This window comes from Sarcophilus harrisii, chromosome 1 (assembly GCF_902635505.1).
Source record: "Sarcophilus harrisii chromosome 1, mSarHar1.11, whole genome shotgun sequence".
Classification (NCBI taxonomy): Eukaryota; Metazoa; Chordata; class Mammalia; order Dasyuromorphia; family Dasyuridae; genus Sarcophilus; species Sarcophilus harrisii.
The window spans coordinates 503,835,244-503,851,209 of record NC_045426.1 but is presented as its reverse complement, the minus strand read 5'-3'; the positions used below and the strand labels follow the sequence as shown (position 1 = coordinate 503,851,209).

At 35.9% G+C, this 15,966-nt stretch overlaps 1 protein-coding gene across 10 annotated transcripts in view; it reads right to left on the bottom strand.

Annotated features, from left to right (window-relative positions):
* Positions 1–8,633: 8,633 nt before the first annotated feature.
* Positions 8,634–15,966, bottom strand: part of MTCL1 (microtubule crosslinking factor 1) — a 158,471-nt gene continuing 151,138 nt past the window's right edge. For 7 of the 10 annotated variants that reach the window (XM_031946627.1, XM_031946628.1, XM_031946626.1 and 4 more), the window contains one exon: positions 8,634–9,433. In XM_031946627.1, the coding sequence (XP_031802487.1) occupies positions 9,239–9,433 (195 nt within the window). In that variant the 3' untranslated portion in view covers positions 8,634–9,238. Of the gene's footprint in view, positions 9,434–12,477; positions 12,536–15,966 lie in introns of those variants that run through there. The other 3 variants (XM_031946630.1, XM_031946631.1, XM_031946629.1) reach the window with 2 other exon arrangements.

Genomic DNA, 15,966 nt, shown 5'->3' with positions numbered 1-15,966 from the left:
TGTCATCAGAAAAAGTAAAGCAAAATTACAAATTACAAAGAACATATTTGAGAAACATCACCATCTCTCTCCTTTGATGCTTGCTGTTGGGTTATTTTCAGTCTTGTCTGAGTCTTTCTGACCCTCTTTAGAATTTTCTTGGCAAAGATACTGGAGTGATTTTCCCATTTCCTTCTCCAGCTTATTTTCCAGATGAAGGAACTGAGGCAAACAGGGAGAAGTGACTTGACCCAGGGTTACACAGTCAATAGTAAAATCAGATTTTAACTCAGGTTTTCCTGACTCTTCACTAGCACTCTATCCACTACACATAGGGCATCTAGCTGCCCTCTTTACATTATAATACATTATTTATGCTTTCACTTTTTTTGATGTGTTGATTGGTTTTGTTGATTTTTTTTGGATTCTTTTTCTTTAAAAAAAAAAGTTAATTGATATTAGAATGGATTTCTGGAAGACTGAAATGGAAAGGATATTTAGAGGAATTCTGGTTGTGTAAATAACAAAAATATTAATAAAACTTTTTTTAAAAAGAAAAAAATTGAGTAGCATACTCTCCATATTTAGAGACTGTCTGAATTTAGTAGTTTTTTGAAGGTTGGGAACCCTTTTTAAGAATACATTTTGTCTGGGTGGCTTTTTACAGAACAGCTTTTTTTAGCCTGTTTTGTCAAATTGGATACTTTATTTTTCTATTTATTAATTCATCTCATATATGCTTTCATATTTACTATCATAAAGTTAATATCTGTTATTTTTATTAATTACTCTGGTAATTTTTGTGATCTTTCTTTTCTCATTTCTGATTTTGGTTCTTTTAGTGATCTCTTTTTGATAATTTTTGCTGCTTATTTATCCATCTTATTGATATTTTTAAAAGCAACTCTTATTTACAATGACCATTTTTGTCATTATTTGAACCCAGAAAAATAAGTCTTCCAGACTCAGCACTCTATCTACGAACCATCTAGATGATTTGGCACACAGTTTGCTATTGCTGAAACTTTGATCATCTGGCACTTTGCTCTGTGGTATATTTTCCTTTTACTGTATTTGACTTTTTTTCCTAGATTGCCTGTTTTCTTTTTGGGGAGTTTTAATTTTCTTGTGAGAATTTCTAGTATGTTTGTTTCTTTCTTGTCCTTGCTATTATTTTTGAGTGGGATCTCGTAGAGAATGTCTCTCTTGAAACCTAGCACTTTGTAATCTTCCCACATAACCTGTCTTTCAAAACTGAGTTGGACTGTGAATCAGCTCATATTCTTCCTAGTGAATTTTTTCACAAGCATAAAACAACATTCAAAGGGAAAGTTCACTTTTTACTTTATCAATTACCAAGAGGCAGATACCAAAGCTGTTTTTATGATGAAGGGGAGATCATCCTTTAACCAAAAAATATTGAGTTTTCTCCATCCTCTACTAAACATTTCCTCTTTTCCTTTTCTCCAGCTAATTTAATTTTATTCCCAGCTTGGGGCTATGATTTAAGATATATCCCCTGTTTAGCTCAAGCACAGAAATAACAAAGTAGGTGTTGCTACACTTACTCTTTCCCCATAGTAGCATTTTCACTCCTAGACAATGAAAATGAACATCACTGACAAATTCTTCTCTATGTCCTATTCAAGTTCCTGATTCTGGCCAGGCCAGGCTCCAAATGATGTACTTTTGCAGATTACTCTTAGAGCAGTAACTAATTTTCTACCTTGCCTCTATATAGATCAATAGAATTTATTGCTACCTGACCTCAAAGGTGGCGAGTTTGAAAAATGTCATTCAGTTTTATGAAGCATTCATCCAGACATTTTATGCAGATGCCTCAAATTCTCCAACTGGAGAGGCAAGAAAAGAAACATTCAGATCTGACTTCTCCCTCTATATGGGTCAAGGTAAATTTAGATGAGCTTGTAAGTGGCTCAACTGAGATTTGATTCAATTTGGATTTGATTTTTAAGGACAGTGTGCTCTCAAGGGGGAGAAAAGAAAAGAAAAGAAAGAAAGAAAGAAAAGAAGGAAGGAAGAAAGGAAGGAAGGAAAGAAGGAAGAAAGAAAGAAAGAAAGGAAGGAAAGAAGAAAGGAAGGAAGAACGAAAGAAAGAAAGGAAGGAAGGAAGGAAGGAAGGAAGGAAGGAAGGAAGAAAGGAAGGAAGGAAAGAAGAAAGAAAGAAAGAAAAAGAAAGAAAGAAAGAAAGAAAGAAAGAAAAAGAAAGAGAAAGAAAGAAGGAAGGAAGGAAAGAGGGAGGGAGGAAGGGAAGGAAGGAAGGAAAGAAGGAAAAAAAGGAAGGAAGGAAGGAAGGAAAGAAAGGAGGAAGGAAGGAAGAAGAAAGAAAGGAAGGAAGGAAAGAAGAAGAAAAAGAAGAAGAAGAAGAAGAAAGAAGAAAAAGACTACACAGGTAGTGAGCTGTCAAAAGTAAGTTGTAAATTCAGGTATTGTGCCATACTATGTCCAAGACACAAGTTATTCAAAGGATAAAGAGAAAAGGACATGATTTCTCAAAGATATCTGTCTTCAAACAGTTTGAGAAGAGCCCATTAGTACATCTTAAAGAGTTAATAAATACTAGTGCTCTTTTTTGGTTAGGCAAGTAAACCGATTTATGAGTTTTCCACTTGCCCTGTAATGTCTTCCTTCTGTGTAATCTCTATATACCTCATCAAAAGCCCGTTTAATGTTCCATAATCACAAGGTTCCCTTTTCTCTTTCATGTCTCATTACATATTCTGGACACACTTAATACAGCGTACTACCTCTGCACAAAGAGAAGAAAGTGGCATGTGACTGCTCACACCCCAGATTTATTGTAGTTTACAGGAGGAAAACTGTCTTGAGTTGTTTAGATTCGATGTGACCTACTTGACAGGGTCTGGTCACAAAGCTTGAGAAAAATGTTGAAATCTGTTTCAGGAACTTGTTCCTGCTTCTTTCAAAGTAAAAAACAGTATTCAGAATTTAATGATAACTTAAAGGAGGGAAGGACTGACAGTTGTTGGCTATTTTCTTCATAGGTTGCTGCTCCTTTCAGAAATTTGTTTACTGAGCAGTCATTTGGATGAAGGGAGTCATAACAATAAAACTAGCTTTATGTAGGATTTTACATACATGTATCTCAATTCAATTTTTTTGCAAAGCAATTGGGGTTAAATGATTTGCCCATGGTCACACAGCTAGGAAGTCTTAAGTATCTAAAGCCAGATTTGAATTCCATTCTTCAAAGCCAGATTTGAATTCCATTCTTCTGACTCAGTGCTCTATCCCCTGCAGCATCTACTTTGATAATTATATTTTAATATAATTGGTTTTCTTTATAATACTGTATATTTTATTTTATTCATTTAAAAGCATTATTCTGAAAAGTGATCCATAATACAAAGAATCACTAGACCAGCTAGCCCCTAAGGTCCCTACTATTTCTAAATCTAAGAACCAATGATCCTATTATCTTTCAATTATCCTTCCCTAGACACATTATAGTAAGTTCTACCTTCCGTTTGTTGTTGTTCTTAGTGTTACCCAATCTGTGTAATATCTCCTGCTTACCTGAACTTTTTCAGTTTATCTCCCTCCTTCTCTGACTTTTCAAGAGACTAGTCCAACCTCCTTATTATTCAGATGAGGAAACTAAGCCTGAGTGATGTTGAGTAACTAAGATCTCTCAGAAAACAAGTGACAGCGATTGGGATTTGAACCAAGGATAAAGGCAGTACTGAGAAGTTCAGGATTTAATTATTTAATTTAGGATATGATTATTTCCACAACTGGATTAAACCTGGGTCCTGATTAATTTGGATAATGAATCTCCAAGGTAGTCTCATCATTTGAACTTGAATCAAATTATTTTCATTGGGCCAGAAGTTATATTACCATATTTTACATAATTATAACTTCAAATAGTGAAAATTCAAGTACCTACAATTGCTTCAGGAGACAATATTCCATGGGGAAGAGACTGAGGAAAAAGTATAGACACAGCATATGGAATGCTCTATGTGAAAAGCACTAAGAAGGCCAGATTGGCTAGACTTATATGGTTGCTAGAGTTTATGTAACTTGTGGGATTGCAAAACATTTGAAAAATATTATCTTATTTTATTTTCATAATAACTGCATGAAATTGTTATTGAGTTGTGTCCAACTCTTCATGACCTCATCTGGGGTTTTCTTGTCAAAGATACATATATATATATATATATATATATATATATATATATATATATATATATGTAGTGGTTTGGTTGTCATTTCTTTCTCCAGTTCACTTCACAGATGAGAAAACTGAGGCAAACAAGGTTAAGTGACTTGGCCAAGGTCACACACCTAGAAAGTGTCTAAGGCTGGTTTTGAACTCAGTTCTTCCTAAGTCCAGACCCAGTTCCCTAAATTCTGCACTATCACTGTTTTTAATCCCTCTTTCACAGATGAGGAAACTGTAGCTGAAAGAAATTAGATGACCCTCTTGAAGTTACACCACTAGAGAGTGTTCAAGGCAGAATTCAAACTCATGTTTCTGACTAGATCCTTTGCTCTATTAATTGAGGCAAGGGAAGCCAAAAAGCATTTATATGGTACCAACTATGTGCTAAGGGCTCTTTTATAGATATTTCATTTGAACCTTAAAATAACCTTAGTGCCATTAATATCCCCATTTTACAGATGAAGAAATTGAGGTAGATGGAGAATAAATGACTTGCCCAGATTCACACAGCTAATGAGTGTCTGAGGCTGAACTTAAACTTGGATCTTCTTCATTCTGCGTCCAGCACTCTATTCACTTCACTATGAACTTTCTCCATGAAACTTAGGGTTATAATGTATAATAAAGCTGGAAAGATAGGTTAGAGGCCTTGGCTTTAAGTGTCAGACCAGGGAGTTTATCTTTTGCTCTATAGGTAAAAGGAACAGTTTTTGAAAGGGATAGTGACATAGAGCAGCTGTTTAAACGCTGTATTGGAGAGGGGAGAGACTTGTGGCAGAATACAGCAAGCAAAAAGCTGTAGTCATAATTTCTGTCAAAGACGATGAGGGACCTTAGTTTGGTAGTAATGGAGAGTGGAGAATTATTGTAAAGATGATTCTGGGAGCAGACCCTTGTTCTTAAGGTAATTGATTTGATGTGGGGCAAAGGGAAAATAAAGAGCCCAGGATGGCTCTGAGATGTTCAAATCGAGTGACTGAGAAGATGATAGTGTTCTCAATAGAAACAGACACCCAACATGATCCCTTTTCTTGAGATGCAGTAACTTAGTGAAGTTGATTGATTCAGCATCATACCTGTGACTTTATTTAGGCTTATCATTCATATCCTAATTTCCACTTTGTAAAGTTGAATTATGGGCTTAGGATTTTTTTGGTGATTTTTTCATTTTCTGTCAAAGCTGAACGTAGATGTCCCTGACTCCTAGTCCTATGTAGTCCATTGTTTCATCTTCAATAAAAAATGGTTATTGTTAGATGAACACTGGAGATTTTGATATTTGGTTTTTAGCTTCTCTTAATTTTTGCATTTCCCCTAGGTCAGTAATAACCTTCTCATTCATATAATGCACATACACGCACACACACAAATTATTTTGGTAATACTCTATTACGCTTCTTTTTCAATATTTTTATTAGAATTTTTGTATTCTCATTCCCTACTAGATTATAAATTTGCTGAAGGCAAGGACCACGTCTTGGTAAATGATAAAATGATATACTTATGCTAATTTTTCTTCTTAAAGATTTTATCTTCCCTACTGTGAAACATGGTAGTCTTGCCACAGTAGGCACATAGCAAACTTCTGTTGTTGTGAGGGCTGTAATTGCTCATTTTTGCATTTAGGAAAGTAGATGAAAATTAGACTTTCAGTAAACAGAAGGACATGACTTAAAACCCAAAGACATGACTCCATATTGGGAGAGAAAGAAATACCTGGACACAGGAAGGATGATCCTGGAAAGGTCAAGTTAGGGTTAAAGTTGAACTGGCAAAGACTTCAATTCAAGCGTAGCCCTGCGAGGAGAAGAAAGCCTGTCAACTGATAGCTTCCTATTTCTGGTTATTATTCTGGATGACAAGAAGCCAACCTTGATTTATTTCAAGTTCTGCCAGTGTCCTTGAAGTGCTTGGTCTCTGGGGAAAACATAAACTTCCCTGTGTCTCCACTCATATGGCCACCATCCTAATTTAATGGCCTCATCACTTCTTGTTTGGACTTGTTCCATAGCCTCCTAATTATAAATGCCAAAGTGATAATTCTAAAGTATATTCTGACTGTGTCACTCTTGCTCAGAAAGCCCCAAGAATTCCCTATTGCCTCTAGGATCAAATGCAAACTTCTTGTTTGTTTGTTATTTTTGTCATCCTATCCTGACAATTATTATTCTCCTTTGTACACTGTATATTCTAACTAAGCCAGCCCACTTGTTTTTCCTTTTACATTACATTCTACTTTTCTTCCTCTGCCTTTGAATGAGCTGTCTTTTGTGTAAGGAATATGCTTTAACCTCTGATCTCTTAGAATCTCTAGTTTCCAAAGTTTGGCTCAAAGGCCATAACCTATATGAAATGGTTTCTGATTCCCCAACTTGTTAGTCCAGTCCAATAGATTACTTTTAATTTGTTTTATATTTCCTTATTTTATGGAAAATTTAAGCCTGCAATATTAACATGTGACTGTTCATTCATGCAAAGAATGGCTACATCAATCTAGACTGAAGTTAGCCTGAGAGGTTGGAGAAAAGAGACATTTTTACTCATTTCTACTTTAAGTGAGTACATAAATGGTTTTCAGACACTCTCTGTAATAGATCCATGGAAAGACTTCAGAAGGGAGACATGGAAGGGAGAGTAAATGCTTCAACGTATTCCTGATTTCAGCTTGTCCACTAGAGATTATGGGATGAGAATAGAGCATCTCTCTCTTTTAATTGAGATGTAGTGTGAACCTAAAAAATTAATTCCCTTTGACTAGCAATAATTTGTAGAGCAAATAAATGTAATTCTATTCTCATTTCCAGTTCTTTCTCAGAAGAGATGAGTGGCTAAACTTATATTTCCTTCTCCCATACTCCTCCATACAAGATTCAAAGTCTTTCTTGGAGAGGGATGAGAAAAATTTCACATTTATCTATCAGAGCTTCCCTGTGAGCCACATTTGGGTAAATCCATGGGTCACACATAACCCACTAGGGCAACACACATTTTACTTCCATTTGTACCCTTTGTTTCACTCAATACAAAGTAAGCTTGGTTTTATCCATTTGCCCCACCCCACCCCTTCCATAATACCAGGACATAGTAGATGTGTTGTGAATATTTGTTATCTGAATTTATAGACATAGTTATGTGTCTGGTGGTTGTTGTGTTTTATAACCATTTTTTTCAGGACATATGCCCTTGTGTGAGTGGTTCACTCATTTTCTGTTGTCATTAGAGATTATTTCAAGGTAAATGAATCTTTAGTTTTTTTTCAGTTACTATCAAAACTCTAGTTAGAAATACTTCTCATTGCTCTTGATCTAGCTCTATCCTCTAATATCTGAGAGACCAAAGATAAATTATTCAACCACAGAAATAGGTATAGTTATGGTGTAGGTTGAAACTTCCTTCTCTCCTAAGTCAATTGGAACTAAATCTACCTTCTGAAATTAAAAAAAAATACATATTATTAATTCCATTGAACATTATATATCAATTCATTCTTCTACCCAATGCGTTGGTGGTTCTTGCTGCAAAAGGTACAAATACAGGATTTCCAAAAAGGAGCCAGTTACTGATAATATTGTGATTTAAAGTAACTATTTCTTTAATATCCACCTCCTCCTCCCCCATTCAGCAATGTGAGTTTTGAGTCAGTGACTTCAGCAATAGTATCTGGAATGAGAAGACTTCTTTGCTTAAGATTTTCTCTTCTGACTTGGCCCTAGCTAAGGATCTCCTATAAATAAAGAAGTAAGCATCTTTTTTAAACCTAAGGGTCTCAACTAACATCTTTTATTCTTCTTTATACTTTATCTCTGCTATGGCTGAGACCAAGTCTCTAGTCAGGTACATCTCTTCCATAATAGAATCCACACAGAGCACACATCCAAGCTGCTATATACTCTCTTCCCCCAATGCATTCTTTTTAGACATGGTTCCTAAATCCTCATCTAAAGAACTCATTTTTACTGAATCACCAAAATAAGGATGCAAGACACTAGAAAGAAGAAAAAAAACTAGGCCATTCTATTATTTTTTTTTTAAATACCAAGGGTTTTATTTTTATTTCACCACAGTCTTATACAGTGACACAACCATCTCTTACAGTTTGGTATTCTCATGTCTTTTCTTAATATATTCTCCAAGCAAGAAAGTTCTCAGTAAACACAGTACATTGCTAGCTGAACTTTTAACAACGATTTAAAAATATGTTGTATTTGTTGCTTCAATGCAATAGTACCAACAATAAAAGTACAGTACAGGGAAATTCACAACAATACGACAGTTAAACATATTGGCTCACATTTAGGCGATGGTCAGAGTACAGTAGCAGTATGTACATGCACGCAAGAGCTTGGAACCCAAAGGCATGCAGGTCAAGCATGGCGTGTGGATTATATAGCTAACATCATAAGCCTTTATCAGAGACCTTCTTATGACTTTTTTGTTTGTGGTTTGTTTGACCTGTATTCCCTCCAGTCTATTGAATACCATTCTAGTCAGCTAAATTGCTTTCTTTACTACATAAAATTTAATGTTTCATATAATCTTAAACATTTCAAGAATCTTCCTTTTAAAAAAATAACACTGACATCAAAATATAACAAAATTAACTTAAAACACCCTAAGTTGACATGGAAATAAACCAAACCAAAATGGAACAGTGCAAATTGAACAAAAAGGCAGTCAGTATTTGGGGAGCGAGCGCATTCAGAATCTCTTAAAATGTACATTTTTAAAATTCTTACTCTTTAAATTTATATCTTATTAACCTTTTGTTTAATATACTGTGTGTAGAAAAGATGGAGACAAAAATAGTTTTTTGAGCTATGAAAAAAATTAAGTTATTACAGGCACATTAACTGTTTCATTCTAGAAACATTTCTGTTTCACAGGTTGAACATTCAGCAGCTGTGTTGTTTTTGTTTGTTTGTTTTTAAACATTCTTTGACCTTGGGAAAACTACATTTCTCCTTACGGACAGGGATCGGGTCATGATGATGGTATGGTAATGCAAAATACTGTGAATTATTCGGTGATAATTCATGCCAACTTGCATCATTTTGGGGGTTTCTCCACTGCTGGTTCCTGTCCACCATGTTCCTCCAAAGATATCAGGTCTCCATTTGACTGAGACTGTGAGGCAGTGGGGGAATGTGGAGCCCAACGGGAGGGAGGACGACGTTTTGCTGGTCTCTCGGGCCGGGAGAAGCAGGATTCTAGGGGTGGAGCTAACGCAGAACAAGGTAGTTCCTTCACAACCAAGACAAGAAAAAGAGAGTTACTAACATTGATCATGTTGCTCTGATTATATGCTCAAATGAAGCCAAAATGAAGACCTTCTAAAATGGTGGAGCACACTATGAACAAACAATGCAAGTCTTTCTATGTTCAAATGCCAAATGAAAGCATGAGAATGAATGGAGGAAATGAGCAGAAGTGGGCAATTTTAAATTATTACTTTTGATCCTTAATCATCCTATTGCTTCTGACAGAATAACCTAAGATCAACATTGTTGAATGAAAGTTATCCATGCATACATTAACTTGCAGACACTAAAGCATGAAAAAAGTCAGCTAGTCTTGGGTATAGAAAATTTAGGTACAGAGAGTCTCATTATAGAAATGCTTCATAGTGTGGGCTGGAATGTAAATAGGATGTGGAGAACAAAATTTGGGGCTATCATGAAAACAATTAAATTGGTCAAATATATGTTCAGCTGATCTAATTATTTTGCTCTTCTTAACAATGGCTAATGCAATTATAATAAGGATATCCAAATGACTAATTAAGGTCTGCATTGGATGTAGGGATAAAACTTGAGATTAGTGACTTCTTCCAAATGCATTATTAGCAAAGAGATGTATGGAAAAACAAATCTGGCCACAAACTACTATATATTCCAAATTGAATGTCAACAAGCTCAATAAAGACCTACAAAGTTGGAAAAATGCTATCTAATGCTATAAGAAAAAATTTCTATCTATGGATAGAAATCATAATTTGGATTTATTTCCTTCAATATTGATTCATTGTGGCAGCATCAGAAAAATTAGAGACAAAACACTCCTGTGATTTTCAATTCTAGGCATCCTACACATATATTGCAAGTGGTTATGTGCAACACATACTGAAATATTGTGCAGTGTCTTGAATAGTGAAATTTAAAGGGTTCACTAGTGTCTCCAATTTAAAAAAATGTTGAGTTGCCAAGTTTAGTTTTTATACGATAAAATGAGGAAAGTATAAATGGAAATTTGATGGCATTTGAAAATATATAAAGCAGTGATGAGGAACACAAGGTATTTATGTTAAGTTCTAAAATCAGTCATATAACTAAAAGTTGAGATGGCAAACAAGATGGCACAAAGCATAAACCATATTATGTAAAGAGAGAGCAGTGATAAAACCTGAGGATTGACAAGCACTCAGACAGTCAATTAACTATACAAAGATTTAATACAAGTGACATGAAACATGAAGGAAACAGGATGATGAGAGAGAAATCTGGTTTTAGCAAGAGATACTGTAATACGATGTCTGGATGACATGAAACAGGAAGCAAAGATGGATGGCACTGGGGGAGCAAGCAAGAGTCATGTAGCTACTGAAACAGAGAGTAGCTGAAGTGGACTTTTGAACAGGCAAGAGAGGACAAGGAAGTGAGGGTAATTTCCCTACCTCTCTGTGTAGTAAGCAGAATGAATTTACAAATGACCACTGACATTCAAGATTATTTTTTAGATGGACCCTGCCTTCCAAGTGGCCAGTGCTACATGGTAATAAGGGAAAGTCTAAAGTTAGCAAAGCACATGGCCCCCTTGGCACCCTATCAATAAGGAATGATTCTCCAAGGAAAATAATATCAGCTGCTGAGGGACAAGTCAACATTAGGAGTAATGACTCCATGTCCTTATTTCACCCCAACTCATTGAGGGTAAGGGAACATATGCTTTGTGAAAAATGTCTTTGTTTTGGACCTCTCTGACAGAAGGCCATATGTGCTGTGATACCTGTAAGAGGTCCAACCGGAGGAGAGGAAATACTGATTTTGGTTGATTTGTGCTCTGGCTTCTGATATTTTGATAATACTTTATTAAGTTTTATAATGGCTTTTGTGGTTATCTTTGTTTCTTTGATTGGAATGACCGTAATTTTCTCTCATATTTTCTACCCCACCACATCCCTCCTCTAGCTTTCACACTGACTAGCAAAAAGGACTTTTATTGGAACATTTTGTCTGCTACAAAACTCTACTCAAAATAAATTGATGTCGTCAACATACTTGCCAGTTCTCATAGTAACAAAACGTTCTGCAGAAGGGTTGACTATAAAATAACATGGCCTATTTTGTAACATATATGTTATGACCTCTATGTCCACTCAGAAGACCTTCAAAGGGGTCACTTTATGAGTCCATGTTTTTATTCATTGTGGAATGACCTTCAGAACCCATGACATTATGTTAAATATCATCAATGATTTCATATTTTATCTCTGAGGATGGATTTGATTTTTGGAAATAGCCAAAGATAACTCAGATTCATCTGCTGAGTAAGATTATTGATTAAACTGTGTGTTGATGTTTTTGGTCAGAAAAAAAGGGTATGATTATAAATTTTGAGATGGATTTTCTTGCATGAGCTATAAGCTGCTTCTAAAAGCAATTTTTGAGAAAGAGGTCTAAAAAATGTTTCAAGCATTGGCAGCTTGACTGGAATAAGAGATCTTTATCTAGATAAAGATCAATATGCATTTGGATACATATATTCCAATTTCTTTTCTTTAAAAAAATACATCTCATTATTTTTTGGTGACACTTTATAGATGACATTACTGTTTCTGTTGGGCAGACTGTAATTGGCAAGCAGGTTGGGACTAGGAGTTCTGTCAGAAACTTAGACAGAGATTTCTGGGTCAAAACTGTCAAAGGGAAAAAGAGACCCCCATCAAAGTTAATACCTCTTCATATTGTAAAGGAGTCTGGCCCTATAGGGCCAACTCTTTTCACTGTAATGACTGAAAAATGCTTCTCTCTCCTAGGCACTGAAGTGGGATCAATCTTGACCTAACCTAGGTGAAAATCAATTTCTTCCCATTAAGACTGAACTGAGGCTCACAGGAGTTATTAACCTCCACATAACAAGTATGTTGTGTTGTGGAAAGTTAACTAGAACAGAAAATAACTGTTATCTTTAGTCTTCTTGTTTTGTTTTCTAGGGTACAAATACCAAATGATAGTTATGCAAAATGATACCTTCAGACAGTTTTGGAAAACAAGGTAGAAAGCACTTACAGCAGTGAGGCAGGCAAGGTTAGAGTCCCCAGGGGGTTGTTAGTAAGACAGTTTGGTTCTGGACAGAACAGACAGAAGAAAGAAAAAAAAGAAAAGCAAAAAGGTTGGAAATTAATTTTAAAAAAGAAAACAGAGTAAAGATTTTACAGTCAACAAGAAGGATGGCTGTAGGTAACTCTCCCAGCCATTCCCTGTGGGAAGCAAACTGGGTAAAAAAACATCAAGCTCCTGACAGAATTAGGCACATTTATATCAAAGCAGACAGATAATCAGAGCCCATCATTTCTCATCATTTCCGAGCTGAGAAGCAGTGACTGAAAAAATAAAATCTATCATTAAGGAACAGCACAGCAGAGATTCCTATCCAGATTTAAGCTACTTCCCCACTTTCTCTGCTTTTAACATTTTAAATTCCTTCCTGGTGAACTAAGATGAGGAAATCTGAGAGTGATGTGGCCTGTGGTCCCAAAACTACAAGAAACAGGAACACCATTGTGCTGCCTGTATCATTTTAGTTAGAAAGATAAGGATACCCCCACTACCCATAATAAAGATTTTTCTTTACTATTTTCCATTGAGACTTGTGAGAGGAGGATGGGTGGCAGGCCAAGGTGTGGAATTTGACCTTCAGAGTTGGAGACAATCTCTTTGCCCTTTGGCTTCTCACTATTTCCTCCTTGACAGCTGTCAGTGGGAGGTAAGAGGAACTAAACAGGGAGCTCAGAAACAGAGACAGACTCTTCTCTCCCTAAAAGACACACCAGAATGCACAACGGTGTCACTCTGGTTCCCCTCTACCAAGAGCAAGAATCCTTCGTACCTAGAACAAGACTCATTCCTGAGGATCTGAGTGTCTGAGTTAACATTTAGTGGATAGGCAGTACAGAAAGTACTTCAATGAACTAGGAGGATTAGGTACTATTAACTGGTCTTAAGGGGGAATGAGTTTGGCAGTCATCTGATTATGTTGGAGTAAGAGCCAGAGCTAGTACATCAATATGGATGAAGGTGGGGAATTGTATTCCTCAAAAAGTCCTAATGCATCAAATCAAGTTAGAAAATGAAATAACTGAGTTGGGACACAGAGATCAAGCAAAGCTCTGAGAGAAAAGAGAAGGGGCGCCAATCAATGCTCCATGCAGGTACTGGACTGCCAACATCATGCCAGGCTGTGGAGAAGGAGGCCAATCAATTCCATTGGCTGGAAACAGTTGGAAAAGAAAGAAACACAAAGAGACATTTCTTTTTTTTTTCTTTTTTAAAAAAAAAACTCAAAGGGCACCAGCTTAACCATGATAAAAACATTTTCTGTACACCTTAATGGTGTGACTCATTCATTAAGCCCTTTTATTCTCTCATTTCAGGTTTATAGAGAAACTCAGTAATCTGTTGACCACATAAAGCACGTTCTCTCCTAAAACTTATTTGCTGTTTCATTCCCAACCATGGAGCAACAACTGCAGGCACAGCCAAGTTAATGCTTGAGCGCAAAGCCCTTGAACTTATCCCCCAGATTCCTGGGGGAGGCAGGACATTCACACATAGAGATAGCCTCCATGGCTGCATAACTGACAAAAACCAGCACTTACCTAGGAGAACTGGACCCCTGAGACGGGGCTGATGGAGAACATTCAGAAGGCATCATTTGTCACCTAAGAACACTTAATCAGCAATATTTGTCCTTTTGCACAGTATATATTTAACTCTATGGAGGATTTATGTCATAGAAAAAAAAAGCCTTACAAAGACAGTCATAGTTTATTAATTATTTTTCTGAAGGAGAGATACTATTCTTCAGTTGGTAAAGAAAGGGCCTTAGGGGCAGGAAGGTCCATGTTCAAATTCTCCCTCTGATACACACTGACTGTGTGACTGTGGGTAAGTCATTTAACCTCTTAATTGTCCCTAAGACTAGAAACTCCAAAAACAATCTGTATTTGTGTAGTTTTTCCTAAAGAGACAAAATAGCAGATCCACACATATCTTTTTTAAAAATTTTATCTAATAGATCTATAGATTTAACTAAGAAGACCATTTTAGTCCCAAGAGATCTGGGGAATCTATGTGGGATAGAGAGGACAAAGGGAAAAGGATTAGGGAATGTCAGCCTCAATGCTCTATCCTGGGAAGGAAGGAGAGGAGAATGGTCACTTCATTTTCTGGTGTAAAAGCAAGTGGGAAAAAGAAAGTTAGTGAAGGACACTGAGACTTCCCAAAGTTTCAGGAAAAATGATCTTTCTGCTAAAGAATCAGCTGTCTCTTGAATAATTCTGGAAGGCTCTGTGACAGTCTGGAAGTATCATTAATCCTGCTCAAAAGTTATATGGAAACTTAAAACTGACATATGAAAAAATTGTGGATAATTTTCAGATTTGTTCCTGGAGAAAAGTTAAGTGGTAAGCAGAAGTTGGGGTTGTTCTAATTATGAGCATTTCAGTCAAAAAGTAAATAGGAGAAAAAGGCTATATAGAGAAGTTAGACATTGAAGGGGATCTCCTAAGCCAGTGAAATAGAATCACAGAATTTTGTTACTACTTAAGTCTAACTCCCTCATTGTATAGATGAGGAAACTGAGGCCCAGGGAAATTAAGTGAGTCACTCAAGATCACTCACAGTGAGCTAGTATCAGAGTCAGAGACTTCTTCTTTTCCTTTCTGGGAGAATTTGTTTTCACAATTCAATTTTTTTTTTTAGTGGTAATGATAAATGGAACAAATAAATATACATCCTTGGGTAACCAATTTTATTGCATGGTACTCTGCTAAGAGATGAAAAAAGTAGTATTTGAGAACTATGATATAGTAAAAATTTTTATAACCATAACTTAAATGAATTTAAATAAGTATACACACATATTTTTAAATGTACTGAAAGCAATTAAGTGCTCACAAATTCAATATTTCACAAAACCTCTAGCAGCCAACCAAGAAAACAGAGTGAATGTCCTAACTTAATCATTAATCATCCTAGACAAGTGTATGAGTAACTTTGAATAACTCTTTAACTATAATATTGAATAACTCTGTTCATTATCTACATTTTAAATAAAAGCTTTCATTTAAAGTTCCTGTCCTTCTTATACAGAAACTTATTTCTGGTACAGAACATTCTTGCATCACCTGAATGTTGTTTTCAATGAGTTCAATTGACTGAGGAAGGAGAGTGGAAGTCTCATTACTGATTTCTTCATAGTATGTTTTGATTTTATGAAATATTTTCTTACAGCAAATCCATGTCACTGCATGTATTTTGAAAGTCATTAGTTTGCCATAGATAACCCTAGAAGGGGTGGGAGTGCAAGATTGCTTGGCTAGAGTAGAGAAAATGGATAATGTGGGTATTTAATGGAGGAGAAGAGAAGACAGCATCATGGAGGTAATGGCTAATTGGAGCAGAACCCTGATCATTGAGATCTTGGGTGTGGGCTAGGAAGGGCTATCTTAAGCAAGAAGTTAGTGTTTCCTAGTTATCTTTGGATCAACACTAATA